The 23,444-nt window shown below is 57.7% G+C and overlaps 1 protein-coding gene across 8 annotated transcripts in view; it reads right to left on the bottom strand.

Annotated features, from left to right (window-relative positions):
* The window catches only part of GSE1 (Gse1 coiled-coil protein), a 414,418-nt gene that overhangs the window by 51,563 nt on the left and 339,411 nt on the right, over positions 1-23,444 (bottom strand). The window contains exon 1 of one of the 8 annotated variants that reach the window (XM_080645774.1): positions 4,737-4,874. The exons of the other annotated variants lie outside the window; for them this stretch is intronic. Coding sequence (XP_080501900.1) covers positions 4,737-4,743 — 7 coding nt within the window. The 5' untranslated portion in view covers positions 4,744-4,874. Of the gene's footprint in view, positions 1-4,736; positions 4,875-23,444 lie in introns of those variants that run through there. 8 annotated transcript variants of the gene reach the window in all.

The raw sequence follows: 23,444 nt of genomic DNA, 5'->3' as shown, positions 1-23,444 counted from the left end.
GGAGGCCCCAGAAGGACACAGTTGGCTGCTGCAGCTCCAGCGGGGGCTTATTTGGCACCTTGAGCCTTTGGGTCTTGGCGGGAAAAGTGGCAGCAGCCCTTCCCCACCTCAAACACTGCAAGCTGCAGGGTCAGGAGCACGGGTAGTCTTCTGGGCCTCTTAAGTTAAAATTCCAGGATACTAGAGTCATGGAGGACAAGGATGAACTGTCGGCCCTCCATATTGGCAGAACTGAACCCATGAATGCAGAGAAGGCTTCTATATCCCCGTCGTACAGATGGGACACAGCTGGGAGGATTGTGACGGGGGGGGAGGGTCTATGTCATCATTTGTCCCTGTGGGATGCCCCCACCCAGCTCTGGCAGCCTCAGAGCCACTACAACGTGCAATTCCTCATACACACGTCAAGTTCTCCAGCTGGAGGAACCGGTTCCAGAATTAGAAGGTCTGGCCAGCACGCCAGACAGACACAGAAGCCACCCATCCAAATATAACTCTGCACTTGAAGGCCCTTTAGAAGGAAGGTTTCAGCTCACCTGGGCCAGGTAAGGAGCGTTACCGTCAGGCTTTCACCTCCAGTTCATACAAAGGCCAGAGCCATCCAGAGACCTAGCAATGGGTTGTGGGTAATCAGAAGCCTCCATGCCCACTGTGTTTTTCCACCGCCTCCCCTAGCGAAGCGAGGGTGCCTGGTCCCAAGCTCTAGCTCACTGGATTGCCCCAATCAGTTCTGGGTAAAGAGAGCAGATTCCGGCTTCCCAGGTGAGAAACTGCTTACCCTTTCGCAGAGCAGAAGGCCCTTCTAGCTCAGCGTCTGACTGCAGTCACCTGGGGTAGAGGCTTATAAATACAGATGTCTGTGCCCCACACCCTAAAAATTCGAGCTTAATTGGTCACAAGTCCAGCCTGGGCCTGGGGGTTCCCCAGCTAATTTTGAAGTGCAGCCAAGAATAAACACTCTTTTCTCAGTTAAAAGTCACCTGTCAGAAACCCCCAGGTCCCACTGGAACCCCACAAAGCCTCAGGTTCAGCCAGCTCTCCTCTTTTCCACAGATGCTTGCAAACTCTCTGCCCTCTCCTTCCCGCCCTCCCATTTTCCTTGCGGTAGCTTCCCCTGTGAACTTGGGAACCTGCTTAAAGCATCAGGAAGGGAGGGCCAGGGCTGGGACAGGGACCCCTGGGATTTGGAACTGACTGGAAAATTCCAGATAGAGGAACAGCTTGAGCAAAGACATGGCCAGGATCAAGAGTCTGAAGGCCTGTGGTTTCACCTGGCAGGCGCAAGCGAAAAGGCTGGTGGGGGCAGAAGCTGCAGACTGGAGATTAAAGTGCCCCAGGACGGTTCTGGCAGGTGTGCAAAGGACCACCCTGGACACACTCCTGTGTTATCTGTCTGTACACCTCCCAGCAGCCAGTGCAGACTGGGTTCATAGGAGGCACTCGATAAATTCTCACCGACAAGAACACTCTGAAACATCACCTCCCGCCTGTGGCCTCAGCTGGGGAGAAAGACCAGTGTGGGGAAGTGAAGCCAGCAGCTCAGAGACCCACATGCTCTCTGCAAGAGGGGAGAAATTCAAGCTAGAAGGGTGGTCTTTAGCGCAGTGACCACACTGAAATGTCAACCCAAATGTGGATCCCTGCAGGTTAAAAACAGAGCTCTCCTAGAACCAGGGGAGGGGGCAGGTGGCCTCACGCAGCCCTGTGGCTTGGAGACTGCTATGTTGCCATAACAGAGGCAATTAACGTGCTACCACCCAACCCCAGCCTGGTGTGGACTTCAAGTAACCCAGGCTGGGAATTCCAAGCCTTCAGATGGGGCCAGGAAAAACCGGCCTTGCTAGCTGACTCCACAAGCCCCTACGAGTTCCTGGGGCAAGAAGAGAGGCAGCAGCCACGTCTTGCTCACCTTCCTTCTTTTGGCAAAGTAAGTAGGAGCTGTCAGTACCCACCCCTTAAGTAGGGGCCAGGACCCAGAGGCCCCTCCTCTTTCAGAGCAGGGGAAGGCGGGCACCTCAGAGGGCTGGGGAGGTCTCTAGCTTGGAGATGCAGGACACAGGTTGGCCACAGAGAGGTGCTATATAGACTCTGCTCTGGTTCATCTGGCCAGACATGCTGAGCACAGGGGCAGGCGGCTTCTCCTCTGAAACCACAAGGCTCTTCTTTTCAACCTGTTTGTAGCCCCTGAACTTCCCCGAGACAGGGAAGTCATTGGCAGCTAGAGGACTGCCCGAGCGGACAGTTTTGCAAAGGCCACTGGAGCTCCCAAAGGAGCCCAATTCTTGCTGTGAGCTCTGGTGCTGGCCCCCACGCGCCTGGGCCTCAGTTTGCTCATCTGTCAGGGGACTGGTTCTAGGCCCAGTCTGTGCATTAGTCACCTGGGGAGCTTTGAGAACACCCCCTCTGGCTTAACTGGGTTTGGGAAGATGTGGTCACCAGCAGCTTTAGAAAACCAAGCTGGGGGATCTATAAACCCTTTTCAACTCTGACAAGCTAGGATTCTGAAAGCTGCCGCCTGCAGGTCAGGACGTGTGCTGTAGAGGACGGCCTGTTGGCCTTGTTCAGAGCCTGGCCCCACAGATATGACTGTGCCTGGAACCAGGACAGGCCGCCTAAGGCAGGCCTGACCCCAGCTCCCACCTGGCTGCTCGCCCCGGGGCTCACAGAAAGAAAACCACCAAGTGTCAAAACTCTGACTGGTTTTAGCTGCCCCCTTTCCCCTCCTTGCTGCAGCCTCCTGCTTCCAGACAAAGCGACAAAAGCCAACCCCACACAGGTCATCAGGGCCCCCACACCCACCCACCCCCCTCGAAGTCAGGGCTTCGCAGGTCCAGGCCATTGTGACATTATCAGTGTAGTTGCTTTGGTAGAGACAGCCTCCTGGGTGCTTCCTAGTCCTCCTGGGCGGGGTGGCAACTCCCCAGCGCAGAGAGCACCTGGGATGACACACAGCTGCCAGTCGGAGCCCTCACCCTGGGCCCCCTCACCTGTGGCGTGGCCCAGCTGAGTCAGGTGGCAGCCTGAGCCTCAGGTTCCGCCATCCTTGCGGGTGGAGGTGGCCCGTCAACACAGGATGAGCCACACTTTGCGTGCCACAAGCTTAAGTAACATGGTGGGATGTCCAGAGGCCGGGCTACTCACCTGCTCCCCCCCCCCCCTTTTCAGAGCAACCTCCCACCCCTTGCCTTTTAAGAATCCCAGGGGAGAGGGCCCAAGTAGCCAACTGGGTACTTATTTCAGTGTCCCACCAAGACCTTCAGCCCCTCCATCCCAGTCTTCTGGAAATTGACCTAGGCCAGGAGGTTCCCACCCAGAGTCCACTAAGCCTTTTGTTCCAGCGCCTTTACAAAAGGAGCCCTTTTTTTCATCTGGTGGTCCCGCTTTTTGTTTCCAAACCCTAACCTGTGTGGGCCCCAGATAAGGCACTGCAGGGGTTAACAAGGGTTTAATGTATTTAGACGCACTCTGGAGACAAAGGCTAGTTTACAAACAAGAGCCAAATCGACTCAACACCGGCTGGTCTCCACCACCAAGCTGGGGGCCGGCAGGTGCTCCCGGCCAGGCACACAGCCCTCAAAACGTAAAGGGCAGCGCTCCAGCAGCCCCCAGCCCACCACGTGAAGGGGGCCAGGGCCCTCCGCCCCATTAAGTGGGGGTGGAGCGCATCCCTTCCCCCAATCCAAGGAACCCTTTTCCCCACGACCTGAGCCTGGAGCCTAAGTGATCCCCTTTCCCCCCCACCCGAAGCTCCGGAGGAGGAGGGGCGCGGGAGCCGGAAGGGGAAGGTGGGAGGGCAAGACCAACGCCCGCTCCGCCTCCACGAAGGGAATTTAATTAGCCTGCTGGAGAGGCAGGCGGGCGGCCGAGGAGGTGTCTCTGGTGCTGCAATATAATTGAATCGGCTCCACTCGGTCGGGCCATTCGCCGCCCATCAGCACAGCCGCCGGCCCGGGAGGGCTGGGGGTGGGGAGGCGCATCCAGGCGGAGCAGGAAGGGCTGGGAAGGGAAAAAGGGCAGTGCGAGTGGGGGGCGGCGGATGCAATCACCCTCCCACCTCCGAGGCCGGGCAGCCATCTTCGTAAAGGGAAGGGGCAGGGAACCGCTCCAATGAGGCGGGGAGAAGGGAGGAGAAAAGTGGCCGACCCGGCGCGCCCTAGGGAGGCAGGGCGTGGGGGTCGGAGACCCGGGAGGCTGCAGTCCCGCCCTCCAGGCGGTCTCCCCACTCCAAGGTGAGGGGGAGGGGAGCAAGACAAAAACCCAAACCGCGAGGCCCCAGCCGGCGAACCGCTTCTCCCCTCCCCTGCATCCCCCCACGCGGCCGCCGTCAGCACCTGCCGCGGCCCCCCCCCCTTGTCCCCTCCCCCACCGCCACCGCAAAGTTTTCACTCTGGCTCCCCGAGTGTCGACAGCTCACCCAGAGCCCACCCGCCCCCCACAGCTACCCGCTCGCCCTTAGGCGCCCCTCACCGAACGCGGCCACCAAGCCCGCGCCCCGCGGTGGCCCGTGTCCCCGCCTGGAGCCAGGCCGCCCAGGCTACGACCCGCGGCGGGTGGGGGCCTCGGTCGCCTGCCCGCCCGCTCCCTCTTATCAAGGCTCACACTCCAGGGGAAGTTGCCCGGGAGCCGTTGGCGGCCACCCCCGCGGAACCCGCAAACTTGGAGAGGAGACTCTGGGGGGCATGGGGAGGAGGGGGAGACCCCCCGCCCCCGTCCCCTGCCCTGCACGCTGCTCTCACCTTTCATACCAGGGCCCCGCAGCTCTGCCTCGGCTGACACATGCTGGAGCCACCGTCGTCCAGTGTTTGTCTAAACTGCTTATCTCACCCTGGGCTGCTCGGCGGCGGCGGCGGCTCGGGCCGCTGGGGAGGTGGAGCTTCCGGGGCCCAGGCCAAGAAACACCTGCTGCTGTCGCGGCTGCCGAGGACACACCCAAGCACAACGCCGCCCACTCCCGGGCCACAGGCTCGCTCCCGGCTCCCTGACCTCAGCCAGCGGGAGGTGTCGGGTTTCAGCCGCAAACACACGCGCGCGCGCGCACCGACGGGCGCCGGGTACACTCGCGCGGGCGCACACCCCTCCCTAACCAGGCTGGCCAGGTGAGCCAAGGACACCAGCAGGTAGGGGAAGTGCCACCCCTCAGGTTCCCGGGAGCCCCTGGCTCGACTGCTCAGAGGTGACCAAGACCAGCCGATTGGTTCCAAAAGTAGGGAGCAGTCACTTCCAACAAGCCCGCCACTGGAGCAGAGCCCTTGCGTGTCTTGTGACTGCTTCCCCGGCGCCTAGAACAGTGCCTGGTACAATGGGCGAACGGATAAACTCACATGCTCTGGAGTGCAACTTTCGTGGAGTGTTGGCAGGGGGAGGAGCACAAGATAGGCTGTGTATATTTATCTCTCCGCCCCCTCCCCCAAATGCGTGACCTTGTTGCCCCACCATGAAAGGGTTGAATGTTAAGAACTTGGCCTCTGCACCTTCCTCCCAAAATTCTAGGAACTACCCCCTCTCCTGTTTTTTTTTTTTTTTACATCTTTTTTTTAATCCTCACCCGAGTGTATTTTTTCCATTGATTTCTAGAGAAAGTGGAAGTGAGGGAGGAGGGGGAGTGAGAAACATCCAGTCCAGACACATCAATTGGTTGTCTCCCGCAGGCGCCCCACCGGGGCTGGGGAAACCGCGACCCTTAGGTCTGCGGGGGTCCACGTTCTAACCATTGAGCAACCGGCAAGGCCCCCCCTCCCCCTCTTAAGTAACTTTTGGGAAGGCCACAATGTCCTCGCGGCCGAAGAGTCCACGGAGGCGCCGCTCAACCAGAGATCATTAAGTAGCTGGGGTTGCGGTCAGAGGCAGGGCCGTCCGCCTCCAGAAACTGGCACGACCCACTGGGCCTCCGGCCCCAGCGCAGAACCTCCCTATTCCTGGCACCCCCGCACCCTACCTCACCCAGGCACTTGACAGACTGGAATGACTCAGGGAGCGTCCTGAAATTCCTAGGCACCCACAGGCGGCACAGCGGATGACTGCGGGCCTCAGCCTCCCCATCCCTGGACTCCGCCCCTCCCCCACTGTTGGCTAGCGCCGCCCGCGAACTAGGAGCCAACCCCCCCCCCGCCCCCCGCCCCCCGCGTCTCCAGGAAGCGCCTGGTTAATGCCGCAGACTCCCCGCTACGACCCCGACCTCAGCGTATTCCAGCGCCCGGGCTCTGACCCCGAGTGCGTCCAAAGCTCTCAGCGATGCTCCGATGACCCTGGGTCTCCCAGTACAACCTCCTTCGAAAACCCTCTAATCTACAACTTGCATACTTTTAAGCCGGGAGACAAACAAGTACACCCCCGCCCCCCAAGCGGCCGCCCAAGCGCCGCGCTGCGGGTTTCAACTTTCCGCGCCCGGTGCCAGCCCGCGCTTCTGCCAGCCCCAAACCTGCCCCGGGACATGCCCGCGCCGCACTTGGCAGGGGCTCACGCTGCCGTCCCCGCGGGCCCAACCACCCCCGCTCTCCGCACTCCCTCCCTCCCCCTCCCCGCGCCAGCCCGGATTGCGATGGGAGGGAGCGCTGGGCGCCTGCCACCCCCCATCCATCTGTTCCCGATGACGCTGGCGGGCCTGGAGCATTGGGGCCCAAGCCAGCGCGGCGCAGAACCCGCTGGTGTGCCCGCTGGGGGGCGAGGGGCGCCCCCAACCCACCCACTTTCCTGGTCCACACCAGACCAAGTGCATGCTGGGGCACTTGGGAGTGGGGGCGCACACGGTCGGACTCCCGCCTTGCACAAGGCTCCTGGCCGACCACAAACGAAAAGGGAAACGGACTCGCGAGGCCGGACTGGGGGGCCGTTACTAGCTCCTACCTGCGGGCTCCAGCCAGCCCTGGCAGGGCGCGGGGAGAGCGCTTCCCCTTCACCACCCACCTCGCTCTTTTGGGTCTTGGCCTTCTCTTGATACTTTTATTTACCCACCACACGGTGTCTCCGCAGCGCGGCCTCCCGTAATTTATACCCTGCAATGGCCGGCAGATTCACCGCGGCCAGAGTGGGGCGGAGGGGTGCCTCCATCCCCGCGGGGAGTCAAGCGCGGGGGAGGGGAGGGGAGAGGGAAAGGGTGGAGAGGATGGGAGGAAGACGTTGGGAGGCAATTCCAACTGTTAGCCTAGGGCCTTAAAAACAAAATTAAAACCCCATGGGTCGTTTCCAATCCTCTCCTATCAGGACTACAGTCCGCGGGGGGAGGGGAGTAACATGCAAATGAACAACTCGCACCAGGCCCAGTGTTTCCTCTTTGCCTTGTCCCCAGGTCAGTACACCTAGGCCCAACCTCCCCTCACCTGGACACGATGCTCCCACTTATTTCCTTTCATCCCTGGGGAGGCCTTGGTAGAGAGAGGAGTCGATTCTTCCACCTGTTTGAGGATGACCACACTGGCCAAACAAATTTGTGGGGAGGGGACCGCTGCGGGTTATCATTTAGCTAATTTCTGGAGTTGGCAGATCCCTCCCTTCCCTGTAGACATCTGGTTCCAATGGATTGAGAGACGGTGGTCGGATCCCGTTTCACAGATGAGGAAATTAGGGCCGAGAGTTGCTCAAGGTCACGTGCGCCCGGGTACCCAGGGAGCTGTCTGTGCCTGGAGCTGCTAACACCTGGAGTCTTCCCTACCCAGCACAGTCGTCAGAGGCAGTGGGATGCTGCAGGAACCCAAGCGACCGCTAGGGGGCAGTAGCGAGCCGGGTGTGCGCGCCTTGCCCAGAAAATGCTGGCGGCTGGCACAGGGGAGATGGATGACACTCACTGTCTGTGCGCCAGGCCCAAGGAAATTAGTAATCCGGGAGCACGGCTTCCGAGTTCAAGGGTGGGAATTGCTCCCCTGCAGCCCGTGCGCTCCTTGCTAACGAGGTTTGTAGCTTGACTCCTAATTTCCCTCTACTGGGGGCTCAGGCTGGCTGCCCTCCATTTCTCTCTAGGCATGTCCCTTCTCCTCTCTCCTCAGCAGCTCCCACCTTGCAGCTAGCCCTGAGTCCTTTCTGGGCAAAACACTCCCTCCTGGACCTTCTTCCTCATTTTCATTTGCCTGGAAACCTGACAGAGCAACAAGGTTTTGGATGAAAGGGCAAGGTGCTGGGGGGCCAGTCATACTGGGGGCTGTGGGAACATCTCCAGGAGCAGGGACACCTGTTTACCAGGGTATTGCTTCCTTTGTGCCAGGGGCAACAGGATGCTGGTGCCTGCTTTCCCACATCCCAGACCCCTACCAACCTGAACTGTGCCTCCTAGAGCAGGAAGTAGTCCAAAGGCCCTCACCTGGCTCTGAGCACCTACTCAGGTGGACCCCTGAAAAATCCAGCCCCGCCTCCATAAGCCCTGGGACCTGTGAAACCTACAAGTCCTAAATGATGAGAAAGCCCTTAGGATAAGCCCCAGGAGCCCCCTTACACCCACCCCCTTAGGTTGGGAACTGAAAAAGGGGCCTCTGGCATGTATTCCCAGAAAGGATCTGATTAGGGAGGCCGACAACCAAGACGGAGGGCATGTAGTTTGCTCAACAAATGTGGACTCCGTTGGCACTAGCCTTCCCAGATACAGAACTAAAAGTGCCAGGTTGGCCTCTGATGCCCAAAAAGACTAGGGCAACAGACACAGGCAGGAGGTGCTGACAGGTGGGGCACTTAGAGGCAGCAAGGAAGACAGAAAGGCGATTTGGCAACTTAACCCATCACCACCACCACCACCTGGGCCCCTACCTAACCAGGCGAGGTTCGTAGGAGAGTAGACACTATCTGTGACTGTCCCCCACCGAGTCCCAGTACAGGTGGATGGGCCCTGGATACCAGGGAAGGGAATCCTGCAGCCCTGCGCTTCATCCTTCTGCGTCCTTTTGGCATTAGCACGACTCCCAATCTGTTCTGCACTCTCCCTAGCTGTTCCTAGCACCTAAGGACTGCATGTCACCTTCACACCATGGCCTCAGCCACTTCATTCAGCACCAGGGACCTGGACTCCAGTAAGGGTAGGAAGGGAAGATCACTTCTGCCATTTACCAAACATCTGACATGTGCCTAGGCTCTTCAACCCATGTCACTTACTCCTCAGAGGCCCTGCAAGGTGGCCGGCATGCCCTCCATTACAAAGCCCAGCGAGGAGACCTGAAAAAGGTAATTAACTTGCCCAGGACACATAAATTCGCGCCACGCCCGACCCAGACCCTGACTATCCACCTATACCAGGCAGCGACTCTAACGACCTGCTGCAGATAGACCTGGCAGGGAGGGGCGTTACAGGTCTCAAAGCGTTTTCAGGTCTAAGACCCTCTTTGGGGAACATTCCCAGCAGCTGCCCTAGTGTCCGAAAATCATTCTCCCATTCTGGGGGATTGTGGGGATCCATCACTCGGAGTCTGGCACCCCCACATTTGCACAGCTCCTCTTTGTGAGTCGTCCACCCACTCCAAGGCTACCAGCCCCACCCAAAGGGTACCTCCCTCCCCCGGGTCCCAAGAGCTGAGTGGCAGGGGGTCTGCCCAGTGCCCTCCTCCCTGCCCAGCGGCCAAACTCCCACCACTTATATTCCTGGGTCCTCTTTCTCTTTCCAGCAGCTATCACTGGCCCAGAAATCCTCTCCATTCTTCAAAGCTGGGCTTAAATCTTATCTCTTCCAAGAAGGTTTTTCCCATCCCGCCTCTGGAACTCATCTCTCCAGCTGCAGAGTCCCATTCTTAGATAGTGATCACACAGTGCAGTGGGTCCCACGGGTCTTAGATAATGGTGTGCGTGTGTGCGTGCATGTGAAATAGACTCCCAAGCCACCCTGCTGAGCTACTGTCTGGGTTCAACAAGCTGTGCGGGGGAGTGTCCAGGCTTTGCTGTGATTGTTGGAGCCCCAGGTTCCACCCAGCCCCGTGAGTTAGTGGGTGCTCTAGTCTCCTAGCTGTGACACAGCCCAGCACCAGGCAGAACTGAATGGATACATGGAGGGAAAGAACCTTGGCCGAGGGGAGAACAGAGACCCTCCCTCACCAGGCCTGCCCTCCTTGGGGAGGAGTCAGATCCTCCAGCAGGCTGAGGGCCACGGCCAGGCCTGGTGCAGGGGGGCGGGGGGGGGGCACCCACACCATCTCAGCCACTCTCCAGTACCCAAGGTCACCTCCAAGGAAGCAGGCATGGTTCAGGCCTGCCAATCCCTGGGATGAGGGCACAGGCGTTTGCCTCTTAACCCCGGGCCGCCCCAACACTTCCTGCCCTTTCAGCACTGCTCCCAAGCTGCACCCAGCACCCAGCTGCACTCCTTTACAATCAGTTAACAGCTGTTTTGCATAGATTTTCAATTCTAATTGCCTTGCTTTGTGAGCACCGCTGAGCCCAGCCTGGGTGAATGGGGAAGCCGCAGCACGGCTAGAAAGCTGGCGGGAGGGGTGGAGGGAGACACTAGAGGCACTAAAAGGAAGCCAGTGTGTGCCAGGCCGGCTGCTTTTTTTTTTTTTTTTAAGGAAGAAAAGAATTCCCCTGCCACTAGCTGCCCCTGCCCCTGCCCCAACTCCTGCCTCTGCTACTGGAACCTGGAATCTGAAAGATACCCCCAACCTTGGGGGGGACATCACCCCCCCCCCCCTTTGACCCGGGCTCCCCAACCCGCCCCTGCACGGTACCCTGGGGGACAGCTTCCAGCTCTGGAACCACCACAGGGGCCTTTGCTTCCCTCCCCTGTCAGCCACTCCCCTCTCCGCCCCCCCCCCCAGTCCCCCAGGCTCTCTAGTACCCTGATACGGGAAGCTAATTGGACAATAAAGTTGAGCGGCGAGGAAACGTGCTCTCTGGAGACAGCTGGCATCTATAAAAGAGAAATATTTGCATTTAAAACCTTTAAACTTTAAATGCAGGGCCAGGCCAAGGCTGGGAGAGTGTGGAGGAAGGGAGTGCTCGGTCCCTCAAGGCAGGGAGGCCGCACAAGCTGCTGGGGGTCCACAGAGACCCTGAGGATGGTCGTTCTGGACATTCTGCCACCAGTGACCCCCACCCATGCAGGATTCCAGTCGGCCAACACTAGCCCGGTGGCCTTGCCACAGGAGACGCACAAACCCTCCCTAGCTCCCCACCCACTTGGGATCTCAGGTGTTCTGTAGGGTTCCCCAGATCTTTCCAAACTGAGCTTGAGGATCAGGGCCCCACACCCTCGGGGTGGCTTGGCTGAGCCCATGCCCATCCCCCTGCTGCCTGGGCAGAGCCCCAGGCCCCTCTCCACAATCTGTCCCTCCCCCTGGCCGCTGGCTTCGGGAGGGAAGGAGCCCCTGGCTGACCTCTAGTGGCCCAGCGCCTGTCCCCACTCCCTTGACCCTTCCCTTAGCCTCTTCCATAGTCAGCGCCACCCCACTGACCAGAGGAGGAAATGGAGAAGTCTACGGGTTTCCCAGGCTCCCAGGACAGCGCCCCCACACTGCTCTCCGGGTGAGGGGGCCGGGTTTTCATTTCCTCGCATGCCTAGTTCCCATTTTTCATATTGGAGAGAAACCTGGATAATGTCCCCACTGTCAACGTTTGTGATGTACAGTCAGCAGAGAATATGTCCCTAAGTGGTCTTATTTTGGCAGGGTTTTATGAAATCGCAGAGGACTCACAATCCTCAGATAGAATCCCATCTACCGGGCAGGCCTGCACGGAGCGGAGCGGGATAACCGGTGCGGACTCCCGGCTCTGCCTTCCAGGGCAGGAGTGGAAAATTCCAGGGTGGGGTGGGGGTGGGGGCGGTAGAGAACAGTGGCCAAAATCAAAGGGCACACGTGTAATGTTCAACAATGTCAGCTAAGCAGAAACCATGCCAGCAACATCCCCTCTCTCCCAGTGTCACAGCAGGCATCTCTCCTTCTCAGACTTCTGTCCCCATCAGGGAACTAGCTTGGCGGTCAAGGCCAAGATCAGCTGTGAAACTCTCAGTTTCATCTCACTCTTCCCCCTATAGCACCACCCAAGAGGACTTAACTACTTAACTACTTCCACACCCTCAGCAGGCTTTCTCGCTATCTCTTCCTAAACAAAACGGCCTGGGCATCTGCCTATTGACTTCGTTCAATGACCATCCAAAAAGCAAATTTAAAACGTGGCTTCTGAGAGCCCACTCTGCATTTGGGAGGGACTGTATGGAGGGGAGAGGGTCTACTAAGGACAGGCCCCTGGGCTGGGCCTGCCTGACCACCGCCTGGCTGTGCCAGCTGTTGAGCTGTAAGCAACACCCCCGCCCCCTTTCAGTGAGGACTACCCAAGATAATAGACTACAAAGAGCCTTGCACAGTGCCTGGAACACAGTTGGAGCTCAACAATACTTCTATTTGGTGTGAGGAGGAAATGGATGGAAGGGCAGCAGCAAATAACAAGGTTTACGAGGAAGCACTCATCAGCACCACAACAGATGGGCAAGGAGGCCAGTCAGCACCGTCAGCACCGGGGTGCCAGGGCCTGGCGTGAAGTGGGGTTGAACTGGTTTGCTCTGTCTCACATGTCCTCGAAGGAATGTCCTTCTGTCCCCTCACGAGTCCCACGCACTTCAAGAATCATGCCAGCACTGACCTGAGCCCCGTTCTGGTCCTACTGGCTGAACACCTGCAGGTCCGGGTGGCCAGAGCGGGGAGGAGAGCCAAAGGAAAGGCCCCAGCAGGCCCCAGTCTCTTGCTTGTGTCTTTAGTTTAATGTTGACAACATCCAGTCAGACTTCCTGCTCAGAGATGTGTCTTAAAAATTACCCAAGCAACCCAAATGTCCCCCAGGATGAAGGGCTTCGCAAATGTAAGTCCATCCATACTGTGGGATACTAGTCAGCCATTAAAAAGACCGAAGTCCTGATACATAGTCCAATATGGACAAACAGTGAGACCTGAAAACATAGGTCTACACAACACCACGTACACGGACGTTCATGGCAGCATTATTCATAATCGCCCAAAGTGGAAACAATCCATCAACTGACAATGGATTTAGGAAAACCGTTAGTCTATCCATGCAATGGAGCATTATTCAGCCATAAAAAGGTAGGAAATACTGATCATGCTGCAGAAGGCTGAAGCTTGGAGACTATGCTGAGAGAAAGAGGCCAGACAAAAGACCACATACTGTATCATTCCATCCACAGAAAAGTACAGAATAGATAAATGTGAACAGACAGAGTAGATCAGTGGTTGCCAGGGGCTGCAGGGAGGAAGGAATGGGGAGTGACTACTAATGGGTATGGGGTTTCCTTTTGGGGTGAGAACATGTTTTGGACCAAGATAGAGGTGGCGGTTGTACAGCATTGTGAATATGAAATACCACAGAGTTATTCATTTTAAAATGGTTAATTTCATGTTATGTGAACTTCATCTCAATTTTTTAAAAAAATCCAATCTGCCCTAGCTGGTTTGGCTCAGTGGATAGAGCGTCAGCCTACGGAATGAGGGGTCCTGGGTTTGATTCTGGTCAAGGGCACGTGCCTAGGTTGCGGGCTCAATCCCCAGTAGGGGGCTTGCAGGAGGCAGCCGATCAATGATTCTCATCATTGATGTTTCTATCTCTCTCTCTCACTCTCCCTTCCTCTCTGAAATCAATAAAAATATATTTTAAAAGATCCAATCTGAAGGCCCCTGCTTATCCTCAGAGGGGTGGGGCAGGGCCTGAAGTTTCCCTGAGAGCCCCAAGCAGCGTCCCCTGGAAAAACCCCCTTCACACCGCATTGCATTTCGGACTCCGGAACACTTTGAGAGAAACTAGTCATGTTCAAGCGAATTTTGCTTCCAGGGCATTTTCCGTGCTCGGCCTCCCACTCCTTCACACACACACAGAATCACTCTGCTGTCTCTGTAGGCCTGACCTCTGAGCCCTCCAGGTGGGGGGTCGCAGTGTCCCCACCCCCAAAACTGCAGGCCATTTTTGCCCTCATCAACAGTTCTCTGGCTCCAGGGGGAGGGCAGGCCCTGCCCCTGTGAGCACGGAGCAGCTGGAGGTCATGACACCGAAAGGCACACACCTGTCTCCGAGCAGGGCTGCAGCCGGCTCCTGCCACCTGGCCACTGAGCTGGAAAGAGGCCAGCTGTGACCTAGGCAGGCCTGGGGACAGAGAGGGAGCAGGGGTGGCACTGGGAAGCTAGGCCCCTTAGAAGTCATGGATGGCAGGGGAGCCCCCAAGCCTGAACCCCTGACCTGAGGCCGTGAACCCTTGGGGGGGGGGAGATAAGGCAAGAGTGCCTCCACAACCCTACACCGCATCTACCACCACAGTGGGCACACTTCCACCTCTGAGCCTGGACGCCTTGTGGACACAGAAATCTGGGGGGCTTTCTCAACAGGGAACAGCCCTCCTTTATAAAAATTAACCAGGCACCCTCAAGGTGGATGAGGGGTTTTACTCTGTCTTCCTGGTCCGTCAGTCAGCTCAGAGGGCAGTGTACCCATACCCCCACCCAGGCCACCACAGATGGGCCACATGCCTAGGAGGGTACCCAGAGTGGCCCGGGGCAGCAAGTCACCCCAAGGTCCAGGACAGATCGGGGTGGGACTGGGCTGGGGCAAAATCATAGGACCAGATGTTTGAGCACCTCAGGCTGGCCAGGGCCCGTGGGTCTCCATTTACACCCACACAAACTTGAAGGGATCCCCAGGAACTTACTGCGGGGTCACATCCCCCAATATTCTTTGCATGATGAAAAGCCTTCAACGTTCTTTAAGTATCCAAGAGCCCTGAGGCATGCACGTACTTACAGGCCTGTGATTTGCACACATTTGCACGGTGTTCCCACCCCCTCTCCTCCTGCCTTCAACCCACCGCCTCGGAGCCATGTGCCACGTAGCCAGCCCTGGCAGCAGCTGGGGTCTTCTGAGTGCTTACTGTGTGCCAGGCATTTGAACCTAGGAATCCTCATCCCAGAACTGCATCCTAATTCTCGGGCCCTCCGTCCCGAGCCCCTCTCCCATCCTTACTGCGCTCCTGACACATGTCTGTATTAAATATCTATTGCCTATCATTAAAATCCTAAACTGTCACTTGGGCAATCAAATCCCAGTTGCCTTTATGGCTCGCTGACTGGAAAAGCAACACACAGACCAGCATGCCCTGATGCGAGCAGAGGATTGGTTCTCATGGCCTGGCCCCCCACAGACCAGCATGCCCTGATGCGAGCAGAGGACTGGTCCTCATGGCCTGGCCCCCCACAGACCAGCATGCCCTGATGCGAGCAGAGGACTGGCCCTCATGGCCTGGCCCCCACAGACCAGCATGCCCTGATGCGAGCAGAGGACTGGTCCTCATGGCCTGGCCCCCACAGACCAGCATGCCCTGATGCGAGCAGAGGACTGGTCCTCATGGCCTGCCCCTCCCCCCCCGCAAGGCCAGCAGGAGGGGCCTGGGACTAGAAATTAGTTTGGGGACCTGGTCTCCTCTATCTCACGAGGCTTCGAGGAGCCACTCACGCCGGCTCTTAGTGTATTTATGTCTTTAGAACTTGGTCTCACAAATGGAAATAATCAAGGAAAAAGGATTACATTAAAAGCATCATTTTCACTGTTGGAAGTTCTTGTGCTGAGGTTTTGGCTGGCTGCCTTAAGATCCTCTGGGTGTCTGCAGGGCCCCACGTTGAAGGTCAGACTGGAGGTGCTGCTGTATGGTGCATCCCCTCTGTCAATTTCTACCTGTTAGCTTCCAGAAGGGCCTTCGTTTTCTCTCCTGTGTGGCTCTTCCAGCCTCAGTCTGCTGAGCCCCCATCCTGAGACACCTCCTACCCAGGGTGGCAGCTTCCTCCTAGCTCCAGCCTCCTACCTGTCACCAAAGGCCCCTCCGCAGGCCCAGCCTCTGCTGCCGTGCCCCGGGCTCTTGTGTCCTACTGTGACGGTGCCCCCAAAGGCCCAGTGTCCTCCACATCACCTTGTCTCTTCATTTTGCTTAAGACTGCAACACCTGGCAGACCCCAATGGCTGCACCACCTCCTGCGCCCCTTTCTGTGGGCTGCTCCCCTCCGCCCTCCTTCCCAATGGGGACAGGCTCCTTCCTGTTTCAAGTCTCCCCCTTTGCCCCTCAAGTCCTTGCACTCCCATTTTTCCTGTCACGACTTGCAAACGCATGCACCAGCCACCCCCATTTCTAACCTCCCACACACAGGCCATTCTAGAAGTGTCTGCTGAACTCTTAGCCGCACAGGGCCCCCACCACCCTTCCCAGCTCTGCTGTGTCCTCCCACCCTCCCTTGACAGGTTAATTTAGATTAAGAGCCTCCCTCCTTATCTCTGCTCAGGCTGTACCTGATGCCAGGTGCAGACTCCCCCACCCTTCCCAAACCTTCTTTGTTTGCTGCATACCTCTTCCACTCAGGCCCTGGCCTACATTCCACCTCCTCCAGGCAGCCTTCCTGGATGTGGCTCTGTGGCGCTGAGCCTGTGGTGGAAGCTGGCCTTCCCCCTCCTATGGGGGGAAAGGGGTGACTTTAGCATTCTTTACTTTCTGCCCTGCACTCAGGAGGCCCACCCACTGGTGGAGAGGAAACAGGCCTTGCTTATTTCTGGACCTTCACGAGCCCTTAGTTAAAGGCTTGCTGAATTGGTCTAAATGGAATTGAGAAGCCCCCAGGAGGACACAAACCTTCATTAGCAACAAATGCTGCTGCATCCCCCCACCCCCAAATAAATCCAGCCAAAACCGGGATGCAGGAAGCGCCTGGAACGCATGCTGGAGCCTCTCCTTTGGAATGCCGAGTGCCTTCCCAAACTGATGAGAGTGGCTTTTTCCCATCAGCCCTTACAGAGTCCTACCTCTGGGATGCCACCCCAACCCCTCCCCCAATGAGCAGCTAGAGTATTCTGCAAAGAGTCACCAGGAAAACAAATGCTGGGTTTTTGTTTTGTTTTGTTTTAACGACTCCCTGATGATTGAAGAGAAACACAGGCACGCCACGAGAGCCCTGCCAGCTCAGAACTCGGCCATCCCCACTCAACACCAACCTCTCAGCCAGAGTTCAAAACAGTCTCCTCTCCCAGGAATGACAGTGACACAGAAGAAAGCTCTGGGCTGGCCTTCACCAACAACTCAGGATGACAGCTCCCTGCCCCTCCCCTTGGCCCACATAGTATAGGACTCCGGCTCCCTCCCCTCCAGCACAGACCTGCCTGGCTAGCAATTTGAGCCCAGGGTTAGCACAGCCCAGCTCAGGAGTTCTATTCCTGGCTCAGCGGGCAAATTGCTTCGTGACCTTGGGAATGTCCCCACGCTGCCTGACCCCATCTGTTAATAATCCGACGTGGAGGTGGCATGACCAGCGGGGCCTGCTGGAAGCCAGTGTTGTTGTTTGGAGGCGACCCGTGTCTCTCTGGCAGCTGCAGAGCTGGGGGAGGACATGCTTTCCACACACCCGGAGCCCATCCCTCCCAGGCACAGGGAGCTCAGGCGTGGTCCCAGCTCCAGATGCTCCTGAGGGGACCTTGTCCAGCACCAGCCAGACCACTGTCACAGGAGGGAGGGCCGCCCCCCCAAACTATTTTATAGAGAGGAGAGTCTCAGAGCCCTGCCCGCAGGCTGGGGCGACAAGCTCACCTGTCTTACAGGTGACAAGCCTGTAAGCATCACAGATGGTCAGGGCTAGGGGGGCTCTTAGAGGAAGGAAGAGAAGGAGGAAGAGGGAGGGAGGGACCTGTGCTCTAAGTGTTTCTCCAACTCCTCCACTGCCTCCGCCCATTTCTGGCAGTTTGTCAGATGGAGAGCTGGCCAGAGAAGTGAAATGCGAGCGTCGGCTGTCAGTTGGCCAGGACAGATCTCGGACAGGAGGACAGGAGGCCAGTTCTCAAGACTCATCCACTGCTCTTCCTATTAACCCCAACTTCGCCTCCACAAGAAGCGCCTGATTAAAACAGTGTCAGCCCCCCCCATGTCCATCACCCACATTCTAACTTGGGGGAAGTTGGGGTGGAGCCCAGGAATCGACATTGACAACAGGTGGCCACAGCCCCACTGAGGGGGGCTCACCCCTTCCCCATTATACCAGCTCGCTTTGTCATCTGACTTGTGGCATGATCCTCTTTTAAAAATTAACTTTCTTCCCTGCCTCTCTCCCCCAAAGAATTCGTGGCAACATTACCAACCTCTGATGGAGATGTGTTTATTATTTTACAGTTTCTTCAGGAAGCTCCGGGTAACTGGAAGGGGAATTATATTCAGAGAGAATTGGGTCCCCAGCGTAAGTCAACATTATTCATTTAACAACTTCTATCGGCACACGAGATGTGAGCGGGGCTCACCCAGAGACGTCCCCTGTGGTTACTGGAAGATTTAATTCACAACATCCAAGAAAAATAATTAGGGGAGTAGGAGGATGGAGGGGTGGGGAGGGGCTTGGAGGCACCACCTACTGCCAGGTTACCCCAATCAGCATCACGGCTTTGTCACGGATCTTGGTGCAGGTGGCTGTGCTGGCACATCTCACTCCACATCTCACGTGGGCATGACACATATGAATGGGCCCACTTGGGGGGGGGGGACTTTTGGAAGAACAGATCTCCGAAGTGGGACCAGCCAAGCCACCCCCCCCCTGCATGGGGAGCTGCCCCAGCCCAGAGCATCTCTCTTAGGGGGGGTTGCCCAGGAGCCCCTTCCCTGCCTGTTAGCCGGGACACACACACCCCTAGCCTTTGCAGTCATTCTCTGAGAGAGCTGAGCGGGCCAGGGTTCATGTGAGGGGGTTTGGTGTCCCACTCAGCCACTGGTGTGCTGGCACTGTCTTCAGCATGTTGTAAATTACACTGGCAATTCCTGAAAGAGGTCACGAAACCTGCCACACAGCGAGGTCTGACTCACAGGGATGAATTCTAGACTTTACACTCTCGTTTGCTGAATGACTGAATGAATGCATGCAGGAACGAGTGAACAAAGGACAATCTGCAGCAGCCCCGGTGGTCCAGGGGATGAGGCTCAGTGGAAGAGAAATGTGAAAGGCAGTGAGTGAGCCCCTGCAGAAGGCCCCAGCCAGGCAACCTGGCCAGCCGGGGACCCAGGTCCCCTGGAGCCTCCTGGGTTCACAGATGGGGCCTGGAACACGAATAATGAAGACCCCTCCAGCGAAGAGCAGATGGAGAAGCTGACTGTGGTGGGCAGGGAGATCTGAAGGTTCTAACCTCTGCCCACCTGCCCCGCCAGCCCCCTGGGACTGGGCCCAGGCCCTCCACAGCCAGCCTCCTGCCCTGGCTGTCAGGGCCACTGGACAAGCCTCGGGCAGGCCAGGTCTAGGGCAGCCCCTGCTGCTCCCTTCCTCTATGCCCCTCTCCTCCCTCCCTTCCTTTTCTGCAAAGAAGTCAAATTTGCCACTCTGATGCATTAACCAAGCCGGGTAATGAATGGCGAGTGTGTGGTGCACCAGCTCAGGCAGAGGGAGAGAGATACATGCAGGCCAGGCGGGACCCCAGCAACCGGGCAATTTTCCAGGCTCTGCTTCCGAGCCCCTCCATTCAACCCCCCTCTGCCCGGCCCCTCCTCCAGCCCCCCTCCCCCCTCCCCATAAGAGAGAAGCAGCATGCCCTGTCATCAGAACCGCATTGTTCTGGCCAGAAGAAAAAACGGGTCCAGCAGATGGCAGGTGTAACAAAAGCAGCTTGCTGTGGCCAAACCAATTATTTATCTAATTATGATTTACCACTTAACCACATGATCTTTCTGCAGAGTTGTGGGCAATTAAAACCAGGGTGACTATGTGGATTATGCAAATGGGCTAGAGCCCAGCGAATAAAATTGGAGATTAGACATTCACACAGGCAGGAGCTGGCACAGGGCAGCCCTGGGGGGAGCAGAAGGGCCTGAGGGAGGGGAGACTAAGGGGGACAGGAAGGATGGGGAGCAGGAAGGAGAGAGTGAATGGAGGGGAAGGGGTAGGGGGCGAGAGGGAGGGAGGGGATCTGGCTGTGGGAATGTACCTCCCCCCCTCAGGCTGCCAGGCTGCTCCTATGTGATGACATCAGGCCCTGGGAGAGGGGAAGTCAAGGCTGGTGGCCCGACAGGGGCTGCAGAGAACCAGGCATCACGAGGCCCCTGGGGGAGGCAGCCCTAGGGTGACTTGGAAGGCCAAGCTGGACATTGTGGCTCCAAGTACCAAGGCCATGGGCAGCCACACTCCAGGACGGTGAGTGGTGGCTGGGGAGTCAGGGGAAGGGGAGAGAAGGGGACTGGGCACCTCCACTCAGGCCCTCTAATGCTGGTGACCTCCCCAAGGTTCCCGTAGCACAGCCCCAGTCTCGGCACTCCGCAGTGAAGTATTTCACTCTCTTCACCGCCACCTCTGAGACAGCAGGAAGTGGCCACATTTTACAGATTAGGAAACGGAGGCTTAGTGAGGCTAAGTTTCTTGCTGAGAGGCTGCAGGGCTGGATGTGGCGAGGCCAGGCCAACCTCCAGAGCTGCGCTGCGCTCCCAGCCTGCCAGGGCAGCTTCCTTGCTGGAGCGGACATGGACATGGCGGGGTGTTTCTGGCTGTCCCCAGGCCTGTCCCTCCAGGGGGTTGCTCTCGCTGGGCCGGAGGCTGTTGGCAGGTCTGCCCAGTGAGGACAGGTCTGTTTAAGTAGATGACAGCCATCAACAATGACCCACTAGATCAGGACTTGAGACACCCAGGGTCAGTCCCAGCTCCGGGAGGGACCAAGGAGCTGAGTGACCCCAGCCAGGTCACTTGGAATCTCTGGGCTCAGTTTCCAAACAAAGGGCCTGGAGGTAACGACTGCTCATTTCCCTGCAGCTATGAAAGTGCAGGTGACACTCATTAATATCCACACGCGATCCAGGTCTTCCCGAGATGGCTGAGTGGGGGAGGACAGACCTAGAGAGAGGTGGCCTGTGGAGATGCTCAGAAACCACCACTCACACTGGCTCCCTCTCTTACTAATAAAAGCAAAAACTTACAAAGTGCCCACACCAGACCTGGCTCCAAAGGCGTTGGGTGTCCTACCCTATGCCTCCCAGCAACCTTGTGAAGTGCTGCTATTGTTTTCATTGGCGAGGTATAAAGAGGTTAGATAACCTGCCCAAGGTCACACCGCTGGCCAATGGCAAAGCTGGGATTGTCATTCATTCATTCATTCAACAGATATTTGAGCAGCTCCTGAAATGCCAAGCTCTGGGCTGGATGTTTAACATAAGAACCAACCTAAGAGAAGGTCCCAGCCTCCAGGAGCTGCGTTCTGGTGCAGTGAGTGACCTTTTTGCATCTGCTGTGTTTAAGCACAGGAGGGGGCTAAGGTCAGAAATGCTCCTCCCACCCCACCCCTGCAGGTGCCTGGAGCACAACCCTCCCACAGACATGGGAAGAGCCTTGTGACACGCCAAGGGGGTCAGAGGAGGAAAGCCACATAGAAGACCTGCTCCTACCACCGCTCTTCTTCCCAGTGGAGCGCACCGTGCAGGGTGTGGCCACTGGCCACAGGTGCCACAAACTGAAGTGGAAATGAATTAAACAAGGAAAACTTCCCTTTCTCAGTCACACGAGCCACTTTTCGAGTCCTCAATCATCACCAATTTGGGCATCCCAGATCTAGAACATTCCGTCACGGTAAGCGGTTCCACTGGACCTCAGGGATGAATACCGAGCACCTAGAGCAGCGCCTGGCTGTTCACTCGGGGAAGGAATGGATGGATGAAGTGCCTCTTCTAAGAACCAAGCGCTGTGTAAAGGAGCAGACGGGTCCTGGGGAAGTCTGAGCACTCCCTGCACGCTGCCAGCCACCGGCTTCACTGACCGAGCCTGCCAAGGCCAGGCCAGGGCCCACCTCCGTGCCTGAGGCCCCAGGGACACAGCTCCTGCCCCGCCCAGGGGGAGGCCCTTCCCAACGAGAGCCAGCTCCATGGTGCTTTGAGGCCCAGGAGACCTTGCCCAGGACCCTCCCCAGCCCCTGACCCGGAGAGGCAGCAGGAGGAGAGAGATGGCTCCCTTTACAAAGAAGCCAATTTCCTAGCAAGACTCTGCAGCCCTTGGAACCAGGGGCGGAGTGAGGGACGTCCTGGGGGTCCCAGGCTCATCTCACATCTGTACTGGCCGTCCTCACCTGTCCTTTCCCAAGTTAGGCCCTCAGTTCCAATGTCTGTGTGTGTGTGTGTGTGGGGGGGGTGCTTAGCAAGTTCAGGGGAAACTGGCAGTTCCCAGGGTATCTCCCGGAGCCCTGGAATAAACCAGCCCAGGGCCCTGCACTTTGGGGTCAGGTGCTCTCTTGAGATCTGATGAAAGCAAGAGGCCTCCTGCTCAGATGGCCAGGATGACCCCAATTGTGCCATCAATCTGAGGGTCGTCACACACTGGGGAGAATAAGGCAGAAAGGGCAGGTGGCTGGGCCCCTTCTCCAGCCGGGTCTCAGGTGGCCCTAGCGACACAGTGTGACCTGGCTCTGGCCTCAAATACCAGGACAAAGGGAATGTCCCAAGGGCCTGGCTAAAGCCCTCACACCGTCCCCAGAAGGGCACCCAGCCTCGTACCATCCTCAGTCCGGTTCTGTGAACCTGTCCTGTCCCCCAAGAATACCATCCTAAGGCCCCTCACTGTCAAGCTGTGCAGTGTGTGCAGTATTATCCCACTGCACCCCTGTGGGCCTGCGGGGATACTAGCGTCCCCTTTTACAAGCTGGAAAACAGGGGAAGAGGAAAAGTGAGCTGCTGAGGGCCACAGAGCCAGTAAAGTGGGGTCAGGGTGTGAACCCCGACCTGACCCTGAGGGCTGCTTCTTTCCACTAAGGAACTAACAGCCAGACTCCGGTGTTTGTCCTCTGTGTTCCCCACATGCTGTCCACCCACCCACCCACCCACACGCACGCACACATACACTCCCCGTCACACTCACATACTGACAACCACACACTGTCACACACACTGTCGCACACACACTTTCACATGCTCATTCACACGCCCACACATGATGCTTCATAAGTGTTATTCCCGAGAATCGGTAAACAAATAGCAGGGGCCCACCCCTTCCACAGAGGCCAGGGAAACGGACACACCAGGCTCTGGCCAGGCTTCTTCAGATGACCCGGGCCCACCCACCCAGGGCTAGGCGTCTGGCCCACTGCCCTCTCTTTTGCACCCAATTGAATTGCACCCAATTCAGCCCACAGGCAGGTCTGCAGTTTAGTGGTGGCGGACATGGGCCCACCCACCCCACCCACCCCTGCCACAGAAAACAGGGAGGGTGCTGCCTGACCTAGGAGCTACTCCCAGGAGGCACAGGACAGCATCCTGGGGATCTCGCCGTCAGGGCAGGCACTAGCAGCATCCCAGCCCCAAACCCTGAGATGAGACATATGGGGAAGCCGCGCTAAGCTCTGGTGAGGGGGGTGGGGGCAAGGCAGAGGAGGGAGGAGAGGGAAGGCAGGGCACCCCAGAGGACAGGGGAAGGGAAGCCAGTGGGCCTGGAGGTCAGGACAACTGTGCCCCTTCTTGAGTGACCGTGGTTTGGGGGAGGGTGTCACCCTGGAGCCCCTGGCCCTCCTGCTCC

The sequence above is a fragment of the Plecotus auritus genome (genome assembly GCF_963455305.1).
Source record: "Plecotus auritus genome assembly, chromosome: 10".
Lineage (NCBI taxonomy): Eukaryota > Metazoa > Chordata > Mammalia > Chiroptera > Vespertilionidae > Plecotus > Plecotus auritus.
Note: the sequence above shows the minus strand (reverse complement) of the source record. Positions and strands in the feature narration are given on the sequence as shown.